The sequence below is a fragment of the Aulonocara stuartgranti genome (genome assembly GCF_965226115.1).
Source record: "Aulonocara stuartgranti genome assembly, chromosome: 22".
NCBI classification, from domain to species: Eukaryota; Metazoa; Chordata; class Actinopteri; order Cichliformes; family Cichlidae; genus Aulonocara; species Aulonocara stuartgranti.
Window position 1 is genome coordinate 31631979 of NC_138957.1, and position 25265 is coordinate 31657243.

Consider the following 25265-nt stretch of genomic DNA (forward strand, 5'->3'; position numbering starts at 1 on the left):
ATTGTTGCTGTTTTATGTGAGTTTAGGTGAGATTTTTAAGAGAACAGGACAGATGTTTCACTTCTGTAGTTTGGATAAATATTTACACCAATAAGAATGTTTACAAAAACACCAAGCTGACAAAGTTAGAACAAATGTTTTTGCTTTAACAGTATTGTGGGTAAATTCTCAATTTGCAGTTCTTTTGCTTTAATGACTTTAATGTATTACAATGTAAATATGCTGATTTGCAGAAATGAAAATAATGTTTTCTTGTTTTTTCTTTTTAAATTTCTGTGTAAATTTTTGCGCTGAAACGAGGACTGTTACCTCGTTACCTCTAAACTGTGAATCATTGTTTTTCCATCATGCTTGTTGACTTTAATTTAAATTAAATATTTCCAGTATCAGTTGTATAAATGTAAATATACATAAAGAGAAACACACAGGTCCACCTACATCTATGACACTTATATACTCACAGGGTTTGGTGATTTATTTCCCTTAACGTAACATTTGTGGATTTTCACATTTTTAACTGGAGACTTTAAATCACCGAATTTATTAGAGTAAACTATTTTTTAACTTGTAAATCTGATGATAAAGGTTACTTCGTCTCTGCCCTGGTGTGTGAGGACTGGCTCCACTCTTGTCTTATTTTATCTCAGTGAGAACGCAGGACAGGAAATGGATGGATGGAGTTCTTTGTCACTGTGTTTAGTAGCTTTTCAATAATGCTGTGAACACATTTTTCATTCCTTTTGTTCCCTGTGTGCTCACTGACTTTGCCTCCTGTATTGTCTGGTTTTCCTAGTTTTTATTATTTTTTTCTACCTTTATTCTTATTTTGTTGGACAAATTTATCACCTTTTTATATAAACCTGTTTAGTTTTCTTTCAAATGTCATTTCAAATGTTTTGAGACTGAAGTGTGTTTTCAGCACTAATGAATGCTGATGAAATACTTCTCGTACTTCAGTACTTTAAGGGTGTTTTTCTCTCTCTTGTAAACAATTTTTTATATCTGGTGTTTGTTTATTAGATAAATGTAAGTATTGCTGTTAATTTATTTTCTATGTTTGTTATGATGACTTTTTAATAAAATCCACAATATTCTTAATTTTTGTCCTGTTGTGAATCCACATTGAGTTTATTCTTCCTATGTGACTGTAGCTACAGTTTCATGAATATTTGCTTTAATATTATAAACTATTGTATAAACTAAACTATAAACTATAAAATATGTAACTAAAGGGGAGATCTGACTTTTCACATGAAAAAAATGATGGAAAAATGTGATATCAGCTTAGATGAATCTCACTTGGTTTGGTGCAGTCTCTAAGGAGGTTAACAGTTATCAGTAATGATCTGGTTATGTTGGAGAAGACGTCATAGCATTGCATACAAACACTGACATGGATCACTCCAAAATAATGTGCCTTTAAAACTAAAATGAAGTGTAACGGAAACAAAAAAAATGTTGTTAGAGCAGCTGCTCCACCTCTGTTGGAACTATGGGAACAGCTCTCTTCTAAAAACAGGCTGGACGATGCTCTTTCATTTCTATCCTTTGTTCAACATTTCTTATGTTAAATGCTGCTTTCACTTTAATTTATAAGCGGCTGTAATTTGTCTGTTCAAACACATTTCTATTGTGTTATACTATGTTTTTGGATCCATGTGTTTGATTTGGTTTTTGTGTCACCTTCAAGTCTAAAAGTATTGATGTTTTCTGTGTAAAGAAAACGTGTTGACCACTAAACCATGAAGTAACTAGAACTTAAATATTAAAAGTACCAAGAAAAAAAGGAAATGAAAAGAACAGCATCAGGTGTTCAAACATCTGCAGGGGTTTTAAATTTCTCTTCAGTCAAACAGTTTTCAGTGTTGAAGCTGCAGAAAAAAGCTGACAGGAGCTAACGTTTATGTTTAAGAACATTGTTTGACTCTTTATCCTTTTGTTTGTTTGGGTCTCACTTCTGAGAAGTACAGAGGTAATAGCGTGTTACATGAGAATGATAACAGTAGATAGCAGGCTGAGCTGAAAGTAGGTCCAACGTTAGACTTGTACTGAAACTAAATAAGTACCTTAAAATGCTAACACATAACTACCACAGAAGACATGGATAAAAGAATATGATGCTTTCGACAATATAATTACATATAATCAATATAATATCACGACTCAATAACTACACAAATTTGTGATCACACAGTTATTGCTCTACCCTCCACAGAGCGCCACATGACAGAAATTCAGTGAATTCATTTGTGATATTTTTGTTTCCAATTCAACATGAGCCACAAAGAACAGATTTTATGATGCCATCAAAAACCGGTTCAATGTGTGAGTTTAAACCAGATATAACTGACGTTTGCTCTCAGGATGAATTCCTATTTATTCTGATGGACCTTTGACACCTGAGCAGGAAGCACTGAGTCTCTTTTTGTGGACAATAAAACTAATAAAGTCTCTTAAACGTTTACATGTTGATGGTCTTAATGTTCCTGCTTCTCCTGGGAATACAGGAGGTGACGACAGGTTATCTAGGAATTTTATGTTTTTGTCTTTTTTTTTGTGGCAGCCTTTTTCTGCATCATTTGATCCCCAGAGAATTGCAGCCTGTTTCCGCTGCAATAAATCCCTGTAGATTATAATTATATTATAACCTTAATGTACTTCTCATCTTATTTCCCAAACGGTCGCCAATGTGGACCGATCTTCATGCTTTAACTGGTACAGATTTTACACTGAATATCCTTCCTGACACAAGCCTCCCATTTATTCCTGCTTGGACTGAAACAAGGAGTAGACTTTCTCATGACTCCCTGAGTCTGGGTTTGTGTCTCCTCCTGGTCTTGAACTGGGGATTGTTCATGTGTGAGGTGAATACATAAATGCATAAAACAAACAAATCCTGCATTTCATGCTAATTCCCAATAATTAGCATTTATTACGGAAAAAGGAGAGTAGAGATTAGTGTCAGTGTACAGGGAAGCAAAAGCAAGGATAATACGAGGGAAGAGGGTGAGAATTGGAGAGCTTACTTGTCACAACCTGATTACTAGCCCGGGCTGACGAGGAGCCGGTGTTCTGGGAATCCATCCTACCTCAAAAAACATCCTAGCCGATGTTTCTGCGCAGACGCCGCGCATGCGCACAACACCAAACCCAAATTAACTTCTTTTTCTGTCACCCATCCGGAATACTTCTTAAGGTTATGGTTATGGTTAGGGTTATGGTTAAGGGTAGGGTTAGGTTTAGTCACAAGTCACCGTAAAATCATAATACGGGTAGGACGATTTGTCAAAGTAGGATGGTTTCTCAGAACACCGGCTCCTTATTGGGAGCCGTGGGGTTGTTTTTTTTTTCTTTCTCTCACCCTCTCTCTCGCACCTTTTTTCCGCTTCACTCCGCACGCGAGCCTTGTGCTTTGCGCTGGGAAGAGGGGGGAGGGGCGGTAGTTACACTCGCAGTAGCACAGGAACAGAGCGGGAGGGAGAGAGAGAGAGAAAGAGAGCCAGGGACAACAACATCACATTTGAAAGGTATAGTAATCATCCACAACTATTTTCAGTTGCGGATGATAAAGAATTCAGAAAGTTTATTCATGCAGGCCCATATGACAGAGAATGTGCATCTTCTTTTTGTTTTCATATTTTAATTTATATTTAATTGTGTTGTGGTTTGCAGTGTTTTGTGTTGTTTAAAAGGAAAAAGCTGAAAATTTAAATAGTTAAAAGCTGAAATATAAATAGGTGGTTTTTGTATTATATGATTTATTTCTTACATTTTATGTGGAGCGAATAAATAAAAGTATATTTACGGTGGCCCCTAGAGACAAAGCGCGTACAAACTCCAAAACACGTAAAAACTCCAAAACACATAAAAACTCCAAAACACGTACAAAAGACAACAGAAGTGCTCCAGGATGCTAGGCGCAGTGTAGTGGCTACACAAGCCAGGAAGTACCAACGACCGGATTTGGTGTGTGGTAGTAAAAGGTAAATTATTTGAATATTTACGAGTGCTTGTGTATAAATACACAAACAATACACAATACACACATGCTTTCAATTGTGTGATTTAAGTGATCTAGGTAGCTCTGTTTTGGAAGTTCAGTTAACACTAGAAATGTGTTTTGGAGTTTGCACGTGCTTTGTTTCTAGGGGCCACCGCATATATTTATATATAAACATATATAAATAAAACCACTTTTTTTTTTACATTAGTAATTCCTTTTATGCATAATTTTATATTATTGTTAATAATAAATTAATTAAAGCAACAAAACAACCTGAGGAGCCGGTTCGGAGCCAAAAGAGCCGGCTCTTTTTAGTGATCCGAGCCGAAAGAGCCGGTTCTCTAAAAAGAGCCAGAAATCCCATCACTAGCATCCAGCTCCTGGTGTAAAAAGCCTCGTGTTCGCATTAAGGCAGACGGCCAGGTGGCTTTCAGTCCTTGCAAAAGTGCAAAGTAGACCCCGTAGTATCCAAAAATATGAGATGCGCATGCGTGCTCAGGCACAGAAAGGCGCCAACAGCTTCAACTCATGTAAAACTTGAATTCATTCATTTTGCCAGCAATAAATTTCATCTGAGACCAACTTTTGCTCCAAAACGTTAAAGGATTAGTTGAAACCCTTAATGTATTTGAGTTTATGGGGCAACTCAGCTTTTATTGTTGAATTGTGAAAGAAATGACTGTAAGCTCAGCAATTGCAAGTTTGATTTTTTTTACAGTGTATGCGTTTAAAATTAATACAAATCACTCCACTGAGAAACTTAACAAGGTTTTATCCCCTGAATAGAAAATAAATTATACAGTGTATACCCAACATAACATGAACTACACCTGTCATAACATAAAAATGTATAAAGACCAGATGAAACTAACCTTTTTTTCATATGAAAATATTTTACTTTCAGTTTCGTTGATTTAAGTGACGTTTACTCTCAGAGTAAATCCCTATTGGCTCTGATCTAGGCTAATGGTGACGTTTCTCCTGGTTCTCCATTTTAGCTTTAGCTTTTTCTGGACAAGCGAGCGCATAAAGTCTGTTAAAGGTTTGGATGTTTATGGTCACAATGTAGAAGATGAAGAAAGAAGAAAGAAGATGAAGGCCTTCATCTTCTTTCTTCTCCTGGGAATACAGGGGGCAGCAGCAGGTCAGTTTGACTGTTATATTTCTGTCTTTTTATATGTCAGATTTATGTAATTTGAAAGACAAATGGACGGACTGTTTGCTCCCCAGAAATACGCTAAACATTTAGTTGTAATGGATCCTAGTACACTGTTAAAAAAACATCTTAAAAAAACAGTACTATTCCGGCAGCTGGGGCGCCAAAATAATACCGTAAAATAACAGAAAATAACTTCCTCATAAAAATACGGTTATTTTCAGTAATGAAAATACAATTTGTTGCCCTAATTTTACATGGGATTTTGCCTTTTTCAAGTGCTTTTAAACATTAAATTAGGAACATTTTAATGTGATTAAACAATGAAATTTCCTATAAACAAGGTCAATGAATGTGGCAATATGAATAATAATGCTTAAATTTACAGAAATATACAGTTAACAGTTGGGTTAAATAACATTATTTGATGTAAAAAAGTTATATATTCAATTATATTTGATGTAATACTACATTATACAGCACAAAATAATTTGATTTATCTTTCAAAACATGTCAAAAAACTAGATATTGGCTTTAAAATTACAATTCACTGTTAATTTTACATAATATCACATGTAAATTTAGATTTGAAGTGTAATTTAACATAAATTTCCTGAATATTTACTGGACTTTCAGTTTGAATTAAGTGTGCTCCCTGTAAGATTGTGGGTTTTATCTGTCACAAAACACCCAAAGAACCCTTATTAAACAAAACCCCTGATTATAATTACATCAAGATTATGTTAGTTCTTGATCATATGTTGTGTTTGAGCAGTTTGTAGATGTTTATTTTACTTATAAGACATGAGACATTGTTTCAATCATTAACATGGATTTTATTGACAAAAAGATAACCCTTCCTGGAACAATCCAAGAACAACTAACACTTATGCATAAACAAAAGCACGTAGAAAAAAGAATGTAATGCAAACACACATTTGAGCACAAAAGAAGGGGACGATGCCACCTCGAACGTTCATCTGCCTCCCCACATCTGGAGCAACGAAAAGGGGTATATTTGAGGCACATAACCTGCAGGTTTAGAAGTAGCTCTAGCTTTCTGAAAGTCTCACATTCAGGGCTGCTGCTGGCCATTTGGGTTCCCTTGGAGAAATTTGCAAAGTAATCATATGCAAAGAACAACTCGAGTAAAACAAAAGCCTCATTGTTATGCTGATTATACTTAACTGATAAGTATTGATATGTTGTAAGTTGTCACTTTAACACAAACTTTTACCAAAATAACTGAACGAATGGGACTGTGTTTGCAGAGCAAGCACCACAAGTGTCAGTGTATAGCCTATTACAATTTGATTTCATAGTGGTCAAGCAATTCCAAGTTAAATCTACTAAGCTGAGTTTGATATACTTGCCTTGCAGCACTGCATGGATGATCTTTCACCAACCTATCTCTTCCAGCGCGCTTTCCATTAGTGATGCGCGAATCATGAATGAATCGTTCAATACTCGAGAATCACTTTACTGACTCGTGAATCATGATTCACAAGCCCAACTGACTCACTGACTCATCCCTGTTGCTGTTAGCAAACTAATTTCATTAGTAGAAATATATCTAGCTTATAATTAAAACTGTGGGGAAAAAAACAACAGCCAGTTTCTTAACAAAAACATTTCTGCTCTGAACTGGAAGAAAAAACCCTGAGTAGAAGCTCACATCAAGACAATAGCTCCTCGGTTCACAGTAGCATCGCTCTGCTAACATGCTAACAACACATTTGAGCTACTCACCCCCTCCCTTCCTGTGCTGAATCATAGCGTAAGCGAATCACTCAGGACTCACTCACCCCCTCCCTCCTGGCTCGCAGCTTCTTCTTCTTCTTCTTGGTTGGCAACCAATGTTAAGGCGCATTACCGCCCCCTGGCTCACAGCTCAGTGGACATTTAGATGGGAAAATATATATTTGACACATTTGAGGAAAATACTACTAAAATAAAATAAAAATAAATGTTCCCTTTAGAATTCTTTTTGCTCTTTTTTGCTCCATAAAAATAGTTGTTTTTCTTTTTCAATCACTCATCTTAGCAGTAGGATATACATGACAAGAGAAACAAATTAAGTTTGAGTGAAAATGTACATTTTTTGCACTCTGGTCAACTGACTCAGTGACTCAAATGACTCAAAAAACCCGATTCACTTTGGTGAGTGACTCATTCAAACTCGATTCAGCAAAAATAATCAAGTTTACCATCACTACTTTCCACAGCCATACCCGCGACCTTGTGGTTGTTAGTTCACATTCATTGGCCGATGCTTAGCGTCATGTTATTATGTGTCCCAACATCCAATGGCATGTAACATTGTTTTCATGGCCACGCCCTCACCCCAGGTGCAGAGGCCTATTTCTGTTCAGGAATGTTGTGAATACTTTGAGATTTATATTAATTGCAATTCCTACCTCTACATTTATTTTTTTAAATATATAATTAGCACAGCGTGGCCGTGCAATGTTTTATATGTTTTTTTTAGTTTTTATTCCTATTAATTATATTTTCACTTGTTACCTCTGAATTATTGAAACAGACCTAGATGACATGAAATTTTCAGCAAAATTATAATTCAAATACTCCTTTAATTATTAATTATTCTCATTAATTGTCAATCATTTTATATATTTTTCCATAGTATTACATTTGAATTTAACAGATCAATCTCTCAAATAACAGACAAATATTTGTGAAATTATGATACATTTCTGAATGTATTTTTACAATCTAAATACAGTGGGGCAAAAAAGTATTTAGTCAGCCACCGATTGTGCAAGTTCCCCCACTTAAAATGATGACAGAGGTCAGTAATTTGCACCAGAGGTACACTTCAACTGTGAGAGACAGAATGTGAAAAAAAAATCCATGAATTCACATGGTAGGATTTGTAAAGAATTTATTCGTAAATTAGGGTGGAAAATAAGTATTTGGTCACCTCAAACAAGGAAAATCTCTGGCTCTCACAGACCTGTAACGTCTTCTGTAAGACGCTTTTCTGTCCCCCACTCGTTACCTGTATGAATGGCACCTGTTTGAACTCATCATCTGTATAAAAGACACCTGTCCACAGCCTCAAACAGTCAGACTCCAAACTCCGCCATGGCCAAGACCAAAGAGCTTCCGAAGGACACCAGGAAAAGTATTGTAGACCTGCACCAGACTGGGAAGAGTGAATCTACAATAGGCAAGCAGCTTGGTGTGAAAAAATCAACTGTGGGAGCAATCATTAGAAAATGGAAGACATACAAGACCACTGATAATCTCCCTCGATCTGGGGCTCCACGCAAGATCTCATCCCGTGGGGTCAAAATGATCATGAGAACGGTGAGCAAAGATCCCAGAACCACACGGGGGGACCTGGTGAATGACCTGCAGAGAGCTGGGACCAAAGTAACAAAGGTCACCATCAGTAACACACTACAACGGCAGGGAATCAAATCCCGCAGTGCCAGACGTGTTCCGCTGCTGAAGCCAGTGCATGTCCAGGCCCGTCTGAAGTTTGCCAGAGAGCACATGGATGATACAGCAGAGGATTGGGAGAATGTCATGTGGTCAGATGAAACCAAAGTAGGACTTTTTGGTATAAACTCAACTCGTCGTGTTTGGAGGAAGAAGAATACTGAGTTGCATCCCAAGAACACCATACCTACTGTGAAGCATGGGGGTGGAAACATCATGCTATGGGGCTGTTTTTCTGCCAAGGGGACAGGACGACTGATCCGTGTTAAGGACAGAATGAATGGGGCCATGTATCGTGAGATTTTGAGCCAAAACCTCCTTCCATCAGTGAGAACTTTGAAGATGAAACGAGGCTGGGTCTTCCAACATGACAATGATCCAAAACACACCGCCCGGGCAACAAAGGAGTGGCTCCGTAAGAAGCATTTGAAAGTCCTGGAGTGGCCTAGCCAGTCTCCAGACCTCAACCCCATAGAAAATCTGTGGCGGGAGTTGAAAGTCCGTGTTGCTCGGCGACAGCCCCAAAACATCACTGCTCTCGAGAAGATCTGCATGGAGGAATGGGCCAAAATACCAGCTACTGTGTGTGCAAACCTGGTAAAGACCTATAGTAAACGTTTGACCTCTGTTATTGCCAACAAAGGTTATGTTACAAAGTACTGAGTTGTATTTTTGTTATTGACCAAATACTTATTTTCCACCCTGATTTACGAATAAATTCTTTACAAATCCTACCATGTGGATTCATGGATTTTTTTTTTCACATTCTGTCTCTCACAGTTGAAGTGTACCTCTGGTGCAAATTACTGACCTCTGTCATCATTTTAGGTGGGGGAACTTGCACAATCGGTGGCTGACTAAATACTTTTTTGCCCCACTGAATGCATATGTACAAAAAATATATTTAAAAAACAAGAAAATTGTGTTTTATTACATTTACAGTGATGTTATGTTATTTTACATTTGACATGTAAAATCACAGTCTACTTATGTAAATTTAATGATATTCCAGAAAAACAGTACAAAACTGTAAAATATACAGTAAGATACTTTTATATTACTTTTTTTTTTTTTTTACAGTGTAGATAATGTCAGTGTTTAGAAACAATCGATTATATTATACAGGTAATTAAATCGTCTGTTTATCTCTTCAATACCTAATAATAAACATTAAAGTTTAGATGAAGGCAAAGATTAAAACAAGGTGACTTATGTCCCAAACTATTTGATGATTTCCGGGTTTAAACCGTTCGTGACGCATTTTTAAGCATTGTGACTCTGCTGTCTCTCCAAACAGTCCAACAAATAAAACATCAGTGAGGAGGTCTGATGATAATCTGGTAACAATAATTAAAACGTTTATTTTAAAAACTAAGTACCATTTTAATTTTCATGAGGGTTTAAAACATTTTCACACAACAGCTGCTTATTAAAGTTAACTAAAGTTCATTTAAGTATCTTTATAAATATTATTTTTATTTTACTATTATTTAAAAATTATTTGTTCAGTATATGAAGAGCCACATGTCATTTGATGTAGTCTATTAAAAGTTAAAAGACTCCTGCTTTGTATTGTCTTCAGTATTATTCACCAGTGTTATGCTTGTGAATATTTTCTGTTTGACAAACATGCGCACACATATCGTAACTAACGAGTAGTTACACCCGGATATAAAGTTCACTGTTTTTCTGGCGTTATTGCTTAATTAACAGCGCAATGAGGTGACTTTTGTTGTGAGGTGTATAAATAAAATAAAATAGAATTCAATTGAACTGAATTGAGATGCAAATTAAATCATTATTACTTAATAATATCAGATAGTTTATGTATGTAAAGTGCCAATACACTACACATACCATCATGAACTAATTTTTTGTATCACTGCTGAATGATCAATAAGAAGCTGCAGGTGAGAAATATGGAACGCCAGGACTGCCATAATGAATTAATTAAATACACCATTAAATAATTAATTAAATGTGGCAATAATTAATTAAAATTGGAATTAATTAATTAAATAAATAGTTATGACACATGTAATTAATTAATTATTGACACATTTAATTAATTATTTATGTATTTCACATTTTAATTAATTATTGACACATTTAATTAATTATTGACACATTTAATTAATTATTGACACATTTAATTAATTATTTAATGATATATTTATTTATTTCATTTTGGCAGTCCTGACGCCTGGCTCTCATCACGAAATAATTTTATCTGTCAGCCTCACCCATCAAACTCAGGGGGCGGGGTTAACGCTGATCGAGTCAAAACCATTGCTTTGGCCTGGTGGCCATTGTTTCTAGCACACAACAACCGGCATGTGGAAGCTAACAGAACTGAGCTTTGAAAAACCCTGTTTGTGTGTTACCAAATACCGTTTTAATATTTTTTTAGCCGAGAATGTAGTGGTTTAATCTTCATGTGTCTGGTCGGTTTGTCAAGATACAGCCTCTTTGCAAAAGTGTTTCGATGATTTCGGAGATGTCGTCCCAGTCTCACGGCAAAGCGTGGGATAGACCCGCTCGCCTCGCAAGCAATCCCACCGACAAAGCGCAGGCCCCGGTACACAGCTGTAGTAACCCCCGCTGACTTCTTTTACTGAGGTTATATTTATCGGTGTTTTATTTCCTGATGTTCTTATGTGTCCTACGTGTTTCAGTCGCCAATTCTGAATTATAACTAACATTAAAAACATGTTTAAGGAGGAGAGAGAGCAAATAAATCTGTTTAACATCTGATCTTTGGGTTTTTGTTCAGTAATCAGCGTGACCTGTGTATAAACGCATAAAAGAGATAACGTTGGTGTTTCCGTCATGTAGTAACTGCTGGCTTTAACTGTACAAAGGTTGTTCGACACTATGAAACACATACAGACTTCATGATGTTCGGCTAATATTTTTATTGTGAATATTAATCATGCTGACCTCGCTCTGTACACCACGCAGCGAGGTCAGCATATCCACGATATCCTCAGCTCCATGAGTTAACACAAAGTTTCCCAGCTGACTATCTAACTGCCAACTATTCCAGAGACGTGAAAATATACAGCATAAAGAAAAGTGTAAGAGACTCAGCAGCAGTTTAGAATAACAGTTATACATTTAATAAATCACCAAATGAATCCAAGAAACGAGCAAACCTGTTCCGACAATTTGAATTTGTATTCCCTCAGCTGCAGACTCGCTGCTGTTTAAATGTTTGAAAAGGAAGATTAGATATAAAAAACGTCAAACATAGACTCAGTCTGCCTTCACATTTGATATGAGGCCAGCACGTATAGTGGCCTCAGCAGGCTATTACTGAAATACACGTGCTATATCATAAACTATGATATAAACAGGGAGGTCCTATTAACATTTTTAGTTTTAAAGGACACCTTCCTGCCTTTAGTCTCATTCATGAGCAGTATTAGTTTTCTTCTAACATCCAGAAGTCTGCACAATGTGTTTCATAGTTTGTAACAAGCCTTTGACAGGTAAACATAACATGACCGAAAAAGCAAAAAAAAAGAAAAAAAAAAGAGAGAGAGTGTTGACATAAGAAGAGAAAATTCTCTCAATTATGGAGACAGACAAATGGTTCATTTATGTTTGATGTGTGTTTATTCCTCCCCAAATATCGTCGGTGAAGTTCGCCATGCATGTCAGATTTTCCTGCGCATTTTTATACCTCTGCCAACAGAGAGAGAAAAAAAAATCACATTCTAACAGACAGCTGATGCTTAGAATACAGTTGAATAACTATTAAAAAACAGATGATATTTAGATGATAGTTCAGTCTAACACATGTGCCAGTGAACCATTAAACGTCTGTGAAACTATGCAGTTATGAAACGAAACTTTAACCTCAGCCAAACCGATTTGCTCAGTTGTAAATAAAACAGCGAAGTAAACGTGACCCGACAGACAGAACCTGAGTGAATGAAGTCCAGCGTTTAACCACTGAGAGCTAAAACTCAGCTGAGGTTTGAAAGCTGTGTGCCGGTGATTGGACATCAGCCGCTGATAAAGCTGTTCGCCTATAAAGTGCTCTGTAAGGAAACGAGCTCCAGCAGCTCTGCGCTCGGGGAAAACACTATATTTACTTATCTTGTGCAGAAAAATGCGCTGACATTGCGTTATATCGAGCACCGGCTGCCCAGTTAAACTGTGACTATCACCAGGTAACTAGGCGTGTTTCTTGAATTAGCAGCAGGTGTTAAACAGCTGACAGATGAGGAGGAGGATGCATGCAGGTAAACTGAGGGTCTGCTGAGCTGATCGCTGGTTTCGTGAGAAAAATGTCAGCTCGTTCTTTATGTTACAGAAGCACAGAGACACAAGACCAGGCGGAAAGAGACGATCGTTCGGTGAAAATGAGAATCTGCGAATGCAACATGTGGAACACGGAGAGTGGAATATGTAAACAAACCGGTTAACGTAACCCCCTCGGTGCGCTCTGCATGCTAACTGTTAGCAGAGCTAGTGAAATCTCTGAAAACATCTGAGCACTTTTGCAAACATGTTCTATGTTGACAACCTGACCAGACATACGTCGCGACATTCGCGGCTAAAACACTGTTAAAAGTGTAGCTGGTGACAGAAAAACGGGGTATTTTAAAACTACACCACCACCATTGCTGCCTGTGATTTGATCTGCATTCTGGGATAACTGGCTGCCCCAAGTCTACACAAGCAATCGATTTTCTAGGATCGACTTGTTTTGACTTACTTTGCATGGCAACCAATCAAATGTTAGAGAAGCTGCATGGGCAGCGTTAACCCCGCCCCCTGAGTTTGATGGGTGAGGCTGACAGATAAAATTATTTCATGACGAGAGCCAGGCGCCAGGACTGCCAAAATGAAATAAATAAATATATCATTAAATAATTAATTAAATGTGTCAATAATTAATTAAATGTGTCAATAATTAATTAAAATGTGAAATACATAAATAATTAATTAAATGTGTCAATAATTAATTAATTACATGTGTCATAACTATTTATTTAATTAATTAATTCCAATTTTAATTAATTATTGCCACATTTAATTAATTATTTAATGGTGTATTTAATTAATTCATTATGGCAGTCCTGGCGTTCCATAGAGAAATACCAGAAAAGTTTTGCAATTTATAAACAATCTCCACCAGGGAGCGCTAATGAGAAGCGTTTTAAACTAACAAATATTGTTGACTTTTGATAACTGAAAACTCAACTGAAAACCTGATTACAGAATAAACCATAAAATAACAATTGCTAAGATAATATTCCCCAAATAATAGTTACCTAACATTAGCGTTGGTTTTATTGATAATATTATCGATCAAAGATATTGGAAGTAAAACTTTCTGTAACAATTTTAAGCTTAAAAAAATCTATAAAAATAATATAAACAAAGAAGAAGCATCGATATGCTTCAATCAATTCATATAATTTGAAATATCAAAAATTGAAATGCAAAAGAGAACAACTCACTTCAGAAGTCACAGATTAAAAATAATATGTATTTTGTTTAACAATGAAAACAAAATAAAAATATAGTTAAATTAAAACCTATAATGAGTTCAAACCATCAATCATGAAAACTGAATTAAACCAAACTGAAGGATAAACACCAGTTTTAAAACTTTCTGTGAATAATCAGGTTCAAACTAGAATTTGAAGTTTTGAAGAAAAGAGGATCAGAAAAATTACATTAACCACTGAATATCTATTCATAAATCTATTTTGTGTTTATTGAAGGGACAGCAGGATTATTACAGGATGTCCTTAATGTGCTGTAGTTTTTCTTATTGTGTTATTTAAAAAATAAAAGAATTTATTAGTCTGTGTTCCTGAGATCTCACAACATTAACTGTTTCTTACAGTGACCCACTCGCTGAAGTATTTCCTTACTGGATCCTCTCAAGTCCCAAACTTCCCAGAGTTTGTGGTTGTTGGGATGGTTGATGATGTTCAGATTGATTATTATGACAGCAACACGGAGAAAGCTGAGCCCAAACAGGACTGGTTTGCCAAGAACACAGATCAGCAGTACTGGGAGAGAGAGACTGCAAACTGTTGGGGTTCCCAGCAGTCTTTCAAAGCCAACATTGACACTGCAAAGCAGCGCTTCAACCAAACTGGAGGTTTGTTCATGTTTCATTTTTACTGATATTTGCTGTTAATGTTTTCAGTGTGTTTTGTTTACAGTAGTAAACAGGTTTGCACACATATTAAATGTTTCATTCAGATTACAGATTAAAATTATTAACATAATAATTCATAATGAATGTAGAACTACAGTACAATAATCAAATAATAAAGATAAATTCATGATATTTGAAGTTTTCGGTTTATATTTAGGATTTTTTGCCTCTGAAACCTTGATGGTTGTTTTTGCTGCAATTTCTTAATAATCGATTATTCAGAAATTAATCTCCAGAAAATCAGCTGGATCTAAATAATCAGTCTGAGATGTATTTGTTTTACAATTATTGTGAACTAATATTTGACTTTTAATAAAAACAATCCTGGACTGAAACTCTCCTTCAGTGGAAGCTTCTAGAAAGACCTCAACATAGTCTGGTGTGTAGTTTTGCCGCAGTTATACGATTTTTTTTAGAACAATAGGAGGCTGCAGAGTTTCAGAGGATGGAAACTTAAACCCAGGATCAGGATCTGAGTTTGCTGCTCAGGATCCATCTTACTGTGTTTGTCTGTTCCTGCAGCTCACAGGAAGTCGCTCCGTGTCTCAGTTCAGACGTCCCTCACAAATAATCACATGTTGTAATAAATTATAGAAAAAGAAAATATGTCAGACACCATCAACAGCATCTTAGGATGAAATAATTTATCATCTAGCTGAGATGTTAAATGTGCTGTGATGTCACAGTTATGACAACAGTTTTTCCAGATTCCATTAAACACATAATAATAATAATAATAATAATAATAATGTTATATTTAATACAAAAAGTAGAATCAAATAGGGTTGACTTTGTAACAGGCTGAAAGCAGTGGCGGAGCGGGTGGCTTACTGGGCTTAAGCCCGGGTTGTTTTGTCAGAAGCCCGGGGTCTTTTGGAGTGTAATTTTTTCATAGTTAGATGCCTGGCTGACAACTGTATAAAACAAAAACTACACACAATATTCGAAGCACATAGTGTACACTGTGGGAATTTACGACTGTGCGTAAATCCCCCCTGATATTGGTATGATCCGAGCTCAGACACTAAGCGACTGAGCGAGGGGGCGGGAGGAGCTGCTGCCTGCGAGTGCGCTGTTGGAGAAACGGAGCCAGGCAGACAGAGGAGAACTGAAGTTCGACCAGGTACCAAAGCAAATCATTTGTACTGTACAAATAATGTAAATATGACGGTGAATCACGAAAGATTGATATCAAACTGATCACTTGACCCATATTACGTTACTCGCTCTTCAAGTGAATCAACAAATGGCGAAATGAAAAGCCGAACAACAACAATGCTGTTTCTTTAGAGAGTCTCAGCTTACATGTGTGTTTATTTCATATTTTTAGTTGTTTCCCTCCACGGCTAAATAAATCGGTTTCAGTAATGCACTGATATACAAGAATGGACATAAGGAGCTTCTTTCAAAGAAAAAACTCTGGTAGATGTTATTTTATATATTATGCTTTGTATGTTGTTCAGTATATTTCTATGCAAAACAAGAGGAACTTCAATACACAGCAGTATATTCACATTTGTAACCAGATATTTACACACACTTTAGGGAAAACACAAGAACATTTTTTTACTGTACAACATCAATTTAGAGTAAACTTGTTTTGTTTTGGATAAATAAATATTGAAATATCTTTTGAATTAGTTAAATGTCAGAATAAAGAGAGACAGAGCTGTCTATTTTTTTTATCACTTTCATCAAATTTAGGAGTACATATACACTAAGTTTATTGTTAATTAATAAGAAAACTCAAGACGATTCCATTCTGAGCTGAAGAAGCTTCTGATAGGTTAGTAGAGTCCATGTGAGTAAACTGGTGGCACAGCTGTGGATGCATATAAGGCAAAACACAGAGCCTGTTTCTTTGACATGGGAAAATCAAGAGATGTCAACCAAAACACAAGAAAAAGAACTGTGGAGCTCCATAAGTGTGGCTCAATTTTGAATACAATTTGGTGCCATTTACAATTAAGAAATACAGATAGTTTCTCTCTTTACTCTTAAAGTTAACAAATATGTTTTTTATATTTATCAATCTAAAAAAATAAACATTTAGTCTGATTTGATGTTACAATTAAAAAAGTGTTGTGTTTTTATCTGAAGAGTTTGTAAATATCTGGTTTCAACTGTATATTTGATGATTGTCAGCACAAAGAGGGAGAGAGAGGAACAGAGAGGGAGAATGAGGACAGAACAGAGATGAACAAGAGCAGGTGAGACACACATGTTAGTCAAATGGTTGTTTACCAAAGTATCACCGTATCATAGGTACTCATGTATCTCGTACCTAGTGTTTCTTTTTAGGTTTGTTATTTTTCAAATTCTATATTTATTAAGTTATGCAGGCTTGTTTGCACAACAAGGCTAAATAATTATATAAACTTTTCTTAATCTAAATAGTGTACTTTGGTAGAATTAAAAAAATAGTGTAGTGCAGGTCTATGATGATTTTTAGTGCTACTATCATCTAGTTCTGATTCTGGTTCTGTCTTGGTTAAGTCCTCAGTAGTCCTGATTTTGAACTGTTGTAGTCCTGTTTTAATTCCGGATCAGTTCTGGGTCTGGTTGAATTGGGGTTTAGTCCCTGTGTCTTGATGCAGCCCTGACCTTGTTCTGCCTTGCTGCTTAATTAAATAACTAGTTTAAGGTGTCCTGTATATGTGATATATATTTTTCCCAATATGAAGTCATTCTTTTTCGAACAAAACTCAAAACAGAGCCTATTAATCTTTCAGTCATTTCTAAACACTCCCCCCCCCAATCCCACATGCATACTACCCTTTAGGGCTAAGCCCCGGGTGTATCATATGTCTGCCTCCGCCTCTGGCTGAAAGTAGAGACAGCTGAATGACCCGTTCACTGTCCACGGCCTCTTTATGAATGAATTTAACTAAATGCATGAAAATAAAACATTCAGCCCGTTTTCATGAGGAAATGTTTTCAGGATTATCTTTCATTAGCAGAGGTTCCATAAATAAATCGGTGACAAACTTAAAGCTACTCTGTGGAAAATAAATAAATATTTAACTTTTAGTTTTACTTCAATAGTACAACAGTTTGGTGAGAAGTAGATAGACCAAAAATAAGAAACACAAACTAACAGACAGACGTTTAACAGTTAACAGTTTCTCTAAATTTTACACTGATTTTTGTCCTATTTAAAAATAAGACCGTAAATATGAGTTTCAGTCGATGTTTAATATTTTTGGTCCCAGATTTAAAATTTAATGGGTTTTTTTTTTTTTACTAATAAACAACAACCTGAAAATATAATCAAGGAAAGTAAAGTGTTAAAATGTCTCACTTTTCCCATAAACTGGCTGAAGGTTGATTATTAAGGTGGTGTCGTTAAATCAGGACGCCGTAAAATTCAGCAAGAATCCTTCCAGAAAGCCTCCCTATGAGCGGTGAAAAAACCCACGGGTTGTTTTGGTCATTAAACACAGCTTTGGTCACTCATCTACGCAACATTTAAGAGCGGCGGAAAATAACAGCGTACTGGGCGGATCACTGAGCTGCTTTTTCCGGCGCTCAGTGACTAGTGATGTAATATTCAGGGTGGTATCAACAATACTGATCCGATACTGATACTTTGTACAAAAACTTAACGTGTTATTGTATTTCAAATTATAGCTTCATAATGATCACAGGACATCAGACTACTTGTTCTTATTGTTTAGTTATGAAGAATTATCATATAGTTGTGAGTTAATTGACGCTATTTGAACAGGTATATCTGGTCATTTAACATGTGTATACTTGCCTGGACATTTCAACAAAAACATTCAACATTCACACTTTCAACAGGGGCAGTATTGTCGATATCAGCTCCAATAATTTCAAGTTATTCAGGCAGCTAATTGGGGGAGAGTAGTGAGCCATGACCACTATATCACTGTGATTGTTACTTTCCACAATAATTAGTTGACACAACAAAACACACTTTTCAGCTTTTCATGCTTTTTGAAACTCAGTTTTTTGGAGACCTGTGATGTAAATTCTGTCTCTAAAGCACACAAAAAGGTTTGGACATTTTTCATAGTGCATGTTTGAGGTTTATTCTTCCAAAGAAATTGTTGGAGCTATTTATTCTTTATTTTTGTTATTCTAAAATTTGTTGGTGTTTGTTGTTGGTTTGTTTATATTTTTGGGTTATTTGCAAGTTTATTTGTAGGTTAATATTTGCTTTGTTTTGTTTTGTTTTGTTGTTTATCTTGCTAAGTCAGCCAGGAAGAACTGTAAGGTCTTTTTTTTTTTTTATATATAAATAAAGGGACTGGTATAGGACCAGAATGCACTGGGGTGGGCCTATGGTTTTTTACCAGAGCAGGAGACGCAGCGGGGAGGAACAAAGATGGATCTTTGTTATTGTTTTCCAAACTGGAAAAATAAACAATAAAATGCAACTTTCGAGTTTGATAGTTGGACTTCTTTTGCCTGCATACAAAACATTACTACAGTGCAGCAGTGGCTTGTGAATTTTAAGCTGTAGGATGTTTGGTTGGACAAAGGGAATCCCCACTACAGAAATAATTAACACAGTTCAGCGGGCTACATACTGAACTTGAAGGATAAAAGCAAAGTATCAATCCAGTCATGCTAGTATTGATCCGTAACCAATACCAGTGTTGGTATCAATACTATCGATATTTGGATCGACCCGCCCACCTCTCTCAGTGACAGCTGTGAGCGTTTTCTTGACTCATGCAGGGCCTCCCCATGTTTCTCCTCCACTTAATCTACACTCCAATCAAAGGAGTGCAGACAACACCAGCTCATCCCACATTCACTTTGTTGCCGCCTATAAGGAGGTGTTTTTGCGAGATTTCCATGGACATTCACGGCGTCCTGATTTATTGATGAGCAATTTTAATATAATTTATTAACCAAACGGGCTGGAAAAGTGTGGAATTTGAACCTAGATGGTGTGTAACTCCACATGTTCATATAAAGAAAATACCTGTGATGATGCACCGAGGCGTTTCTCGTGGCTTTGAGAGCAGCGATGTTATAAAAGCAGGAATGACTCCTCGTGTTTCTCACCTGTAGACTGTCGGCTCTCATCACAGCATCAGCGGCGCTCAGGTTCCTACTGAAAGACACCCACAGATCTCTGTGCTACACATCCAATAATATCATTAACATGAATGTTTTAATATTTTTAGTGCAAAATCTGATCTGGTCACAGCGCTGAAAAACACCAAAGTGTCCCAGCATGGAGTCGAATTCAAGGTCTGAGTTATTGTTTCAGTCCTCTGCTCTTAGTAAATGTAATAAAAATGACAACATGGTTGTAAAATCTTAGAGGAACCTTTTTCACCTTTTTGTCAGGTCACAGCACAAGAAATTAACTGTCCATCCATTCGCTTCCACTTATCCTTTTCAGGGTCGTGGGGGGCGCTGGAGCCTATCCCAGCTGTCATAGGGCGAGAGGCGAGGTCGCTAGTCCGTCGCAGGGACAACACACAGGGACAGACAACCATTCACACTCACATTCACACCTAGTGGCAATTTGGATTATCCAATTAACCTATCACCACAAGCTGCATGTCTTTGGACGCTGGGAGGAAGCCGGAGCACACGGAGGGAACGCACGCAAACACGGGGAGAACATGCAAACTCCACACAGAAAGATCCCGGCCTGATGGTGGAATTGACCTCAGGACCTTCTTGCTGTGCGGCAACAGTGCTAACCACTGTGCCACCGTGCTACCAGAGAACTTAACTGATTTATCAAAAATTATTTCTTGCATAGTCATCAATGATGACATGAAGCATTTGCTGGAGCCTGAAATGCTGTAAGTAGAACTCCAGATTAGATTAATGTCACATGATCATATTAAACAGACACCTCTAGAAAAACCTCAGGACAGTCTGGTGCTTAGTTTCTCACAGGCTGATGACGGCTGCAGAGTTTCAGAGGATGGAAAGTAAATCTAGAATCAGGATCTGTGTCGGCTGCTCAGGATCCAGCTTAGTGTGTTTGTCTGATCCTGCAGCTCACAGGAAGTTTCTCCACCTACAGCAGCATAGATAACCTGTGCAGTGATATCTCTGCAGGCAGGACGTAGATGTGCTAACGGGAGAAAATTAATTCTGTTTTTCCCCAGTGTCTTTCTGTAAAATCTACATTGTTAATGATGATTTGTTTTAAAAATCTTCCACTGAGACAAAAGCAGCCATAAATGTAGATCCTCTATATGTTGATCACGTCTCTGTGTCAGTGTAAGACTTTAGTGCAGCCTCTCTCTGGTTCACTGCAGTCTTTGTCTCTGTGTTTCTCTCAGGTGTTCACATTGTCCAGCGGATGTACGGCTGTGAATGGGATGAAGAAACAGGTGAAGTGAATGGATATCGCCAAGACGGCTATGATGGAGAGGACTTCATAAGCTTTGACCTGAAGACAGAGACGTGGGTCGCTCCAAAACAACAGGCTGTCATGACAAAGACGAAGTGGGACAGTAACAAAGCTACGATCACACAGTATAAGAATTACCTCACCCAGATTTGTCCTGAGTGGCTGAAGAAGTATGTGACCTATGGGAGGAGCTCTCTGATGAAAACAGGTAAAATCTATGACCAGAATTAGATTGTTAACCAAAAGTTATATGTCTCAGTTTATTACTTAATATGATATTAAATTAACCTTTATATGCATGAATTATGAAAACCTCAATCAGGGCTTTTTTTTCTTGAGTATTTTTATTCATCATAAGGCATGAAAAAAAGATTTTTGAACTTCATTTTTTTAAACGTACTTTTCATTTTCAAAGAGTATTTTTACATGTCCACTTAGTTGTACAACAAACATTTTGACTTATGAATTTGACAAATGAATAATTAATATACACTGTGTAAAAACTATAATATAACAAAAATATATTTTAAAATATATTTTAAAAATATTTTATAACAGTATAACAATATATGTAACAATTATAACAACTATAACCCTGCCTATGGAGTGACACATCAGTGTCCAATGTAGTGGTTTATGTGCAAGTTTACCATCAACACTGACACAAATACAAGAAAACAGCCTTTGAATAGTTGTCCACTGTAGTGACCACTATGTGTGAAAGGGTTAATATAATTGCACTTCGCGTGGCATTTTGATACATTTTTTAAATTTAATTTAATTTAATAAACTACATCACATCAAAAGACATTGGTATGGTTTTAATAATAATAATAATAATAATAATCTTTTAAAGTTGCTCCTGGTCGTCATAGCAGATCATCTTCCACAGTTTTAGCTCTGATATACTCATTTCTAATCCTTCTCACTCCTTATGATAATTTTAATATCTCTCCAGTTCGTCCCTCACTGTCTCTCCTCCAGAAGTCTTCCTCCTCTCCAGTCAGCTGCCACGCTACAGGTTTCTATCCTAACAGAGCCGAGATGGTCTGGAAAAAAGATGGAGTGGAGTTTCATGAGGGTGTGAACAAAGGAGAGATTCTCACCAACAATGACGGGACCTTCCAGATGAGTGTTGATCTGGATGTATCATCAGTCAAACCTGAAGACTGGCACAGATACAGATGTGTGTTTCAGCTCTCTGGTGTGAACGAGGACATCGTCACCAGACTGGACAAATCAGAGATCAGGACCAATGAAAGTGAGTCTGGAATCAGGATCAGATGAGTGATGAACATGGGAAACACACACTTGAATTACTGCAATACCCTGTGGTTCATGTTGGATGAGAAAGTTTGTTTGCTTTTATATTCTTTCTGTCAGAATAATTTTAAGACCTAAATCAGTTTAGACCAACTTGTGTTTTTCCACCACATTTTTTCCTGCTGAACATTGATGAATATAAAACATGTTCGTGTGTGGCCACTGATTATCTGACTAATGGACAGTTTTAGAAGATTAAATAGTAAATTGGGGAAAATGTATATTTTGAAACATATGTTCAAATTTATTGGCAATGTATTGAAATTAAATTAAATGGCAGAACTTTTATTGTTGGAATGAAAACAAACATTAGTGAGACAAACATGTAGTGACCATAAACGAAGCTCTTGTACATGATTGTTATCTGATTGGAAACTTTTTGTTCTCACCTTTTGTTTGTTCTGTGATCCACAGGAAATTCCTTCTCCCTGATCATCCCTGTTGTTGTTGCTGTTGTTGTTCTTGCTGCCATCGCTGTGATCACATTCATTTTTTACAAAAAGAGGACAGGTGAGAAACAAACTTCCTGGATTTTTCTTGTATAATGCAAACAACAATGATGACATAGTACAAACAATAATAATGATAGTAAGAGTAATATGACTTAATTGAAGTCATTATTAACAGTTTTCAAAAGAAAACAATGCACACAGGATTAAACAGGTAACAACCAAAAGCAGTGTAAGCTGAGTCCTCAGGTTAATATTTAAGTATTTTAACACTTTCTCTGCCAGCAGGATGATCAGACTCTTTTAAATCCTCAATATATTACAACAATATTCATTAATCATGCTCGTTGTGTTTCATAACTTGCCCCTTCATTTCTCTGCACTTGTAGATTTTTGTCCAGTTACTTCACTTTTTCTTCTTGTCTGTTATTTACTTTTTCTGCATCATTTTTCTTTTTGTCTTTGTGTTTTGTTTGTTTTTTGTTTTTGTTTTGTTTTTTTACACCTGAGCTACAGTTTGTGTGTCAGGGAACAAAATAACCACCAACTCAGTTATTGAAACCCAAACATTATTTCTCTTTTCTTAACCATCAACTCTGCCAAACAAACACATCCTAAGGTACACCTTTACCTGCATTAGAAATGTGTACGTTCTCTACCTTCAGTCGCTTTACTTATAAATTTAACACGAGCACATTTTGTGGGAAAAGTCAGAATATATCTATAAACACATTAGTGAGTAAGCCCAGTGTCTATGTTTTTAATTTTAGAAATTAAATTAATGCTTTTGTCCAGATTACAAAATAAAAATATGAAATTATGTTTCACGCCTTGTATAATACGTGAAAAAATTGTGTTAACATTTATAACAAATTATTAAAATGATGTATTTTTTCCTTTTTACTTCAGACAAACGTCCCCCATCTCGTAAGTTAAACTTTGTCCCTTTTCTCTAATCTCTTGTCTACACTAAATTAAAAAGGGTTTCTGTACTCTAATCTAAACAGTCTTTCAGGGCTGTTTCCTGTTGTGTTCGATTGTTGTAAAAGTGACAGATGTGAGCAGGATGTGGACTAACATTGTGTTTCTGACCTATAGCTGTAGAGAGCCAGGAGCAAATGCTTCCTCAAGACTAAACCACAAACAGCTCTGCACACAGTGAGTTACTTCATATTTGTGTCTCATGTTTTAGCTTTCTTTTTAAAACTTATGTAAAATAGTGGCTGTAGTAAAATCTCCTGTTTAAATATATCCAAAAAAAGTGCTTTAGTATAACTTTAAATCATATTAAGAGAAAGATGCTTTCAAAATAACGTTTCATGAAATGATTTAACAAAATTAAAACAAATGTGTTAATTCCATTCAGAAACATATGAAGTAAATACTCGATTGAATCAGAATTTTAGATCTTAATGAAACTGTAAGTAGGTTATTTGTGGATCTGAACAATCCTAACATTTATTGTGTTTCTTTTTATCTCTGTAGGTTTGGAGCTGAAAGAAGATGTGGTTCAGCTCATTCTTCTCCATAAACTAGAATTCATTGATTGTTCACATCATAAAATCTGTTTAAAAAAAAAATTTAAAATATAGTTGCAGATGCTGGTTAATCAAGAAGTTTGAAAATGAGCTGGCAAATATTTAACATAAACATCATAATGGTGAAACGAAATTATTCTGAATTTGTTGTTTTCAGTTTAAAAAAGTCTTTCTTTGAAAGATTTAACAAAGATGTGACCGCCTGGAGAGACATGAAACAATGGAATCATCACAGCAGTTGTAGTACAATCATAATTAAGCCTTTGTATGTTCATCTTAACTCAAAAATCCAATAGTTTAGTGTTTCTGGGGTTTTCTTGTAAATTGTTGCATCACTCATGAATGCTGAGATTCCCTCACTCTCAGTGATAAACGAATCATAATATTTTTCAAATTTTGTACATGTTTACTTGTGTATTTCGTAAAATTTGATTTAAAAGACAATCTTGTGTTGAATTCCAGGAGACCTTAAAAGATTTTTCTGTATGTCTGAATTTTTTTCTTAATTAATGAAGATGATGTTTATTCTCTGTTGTTTGATTTAAGATAAGTTTTGAGTTTTTTGATTTTAGAGTTTAGTTTAAGTTGAGATTCTGGAGGGTTGTGTGGGTTATGTTTTTAACACATTGGTGGGTGTGTTTCTGCTTATAGTTCAGGATTTTTCAAGGTTTTCCTCATTTGTCTGTAAACTTTAAAAAATTAATTAGTAGAATATGTATCAGTAAAACGGCATTGCTCTTTCTCTCCTTTTCGTACTTTGGTTGTCAATAAAGTCCCAAATAATCCAAA

General features: G+C 36.1%; 1 protein-coding gene and 1 long non-coding RNA gene across 3 annotated transcripts; both read left to right on the forward strand.

The window, feature by feature from the left end:
* The first annotated feature begins 3280 nt into the window (after window positions 1-3280).
* LOC309699204 (class I histocompatibility antigen, F10 alpha chain-like) lies at window positions 3281-25265 on the forward strand. 2 transcript variants are annotated; one of them, XM_082522125.1, is made up of 8 exons: window positions 3281-3527; window positions 14491-14751; window positions 21096-21374; window positions 22125-22427; window positions 22904-22999; window positions 23848-23865; window positions 24037-24096; window positions 24424-25265. In XM_082522125.1, the coding sequence occupies exons 1-7, from the start codon at window positions 3296-3298 to the stop codon at window positions 24072-24074; spliced, it is 1227 nt and encodes a 408-aa protein (XP_082378251.1). In that variant the 5' UTR covers window positions 3281-3295; the 3' UTR covers window positions 24075-24096; window positions 24424-25265. The 2 variants fall into 2 exon arrangements, with proteins under 2 accessions (XP_082378251.1, XP_082378252.1); XM_082522126.1 differs by lacking the exon at window positions 3281-3527 and adding an exon at window positions 4955-5147.
* Window positions 15597-21089, forward strand: LOC309699269. The gene is made up of 4 exons (XR_014274287.1): window positions 15597-15934; window positions 16957-17021; window positions 19974-20040; window positions 20195-21089. It is a non-coding gene; the product is annotated as an uncharacterized lncRNA (long non-coding RNA).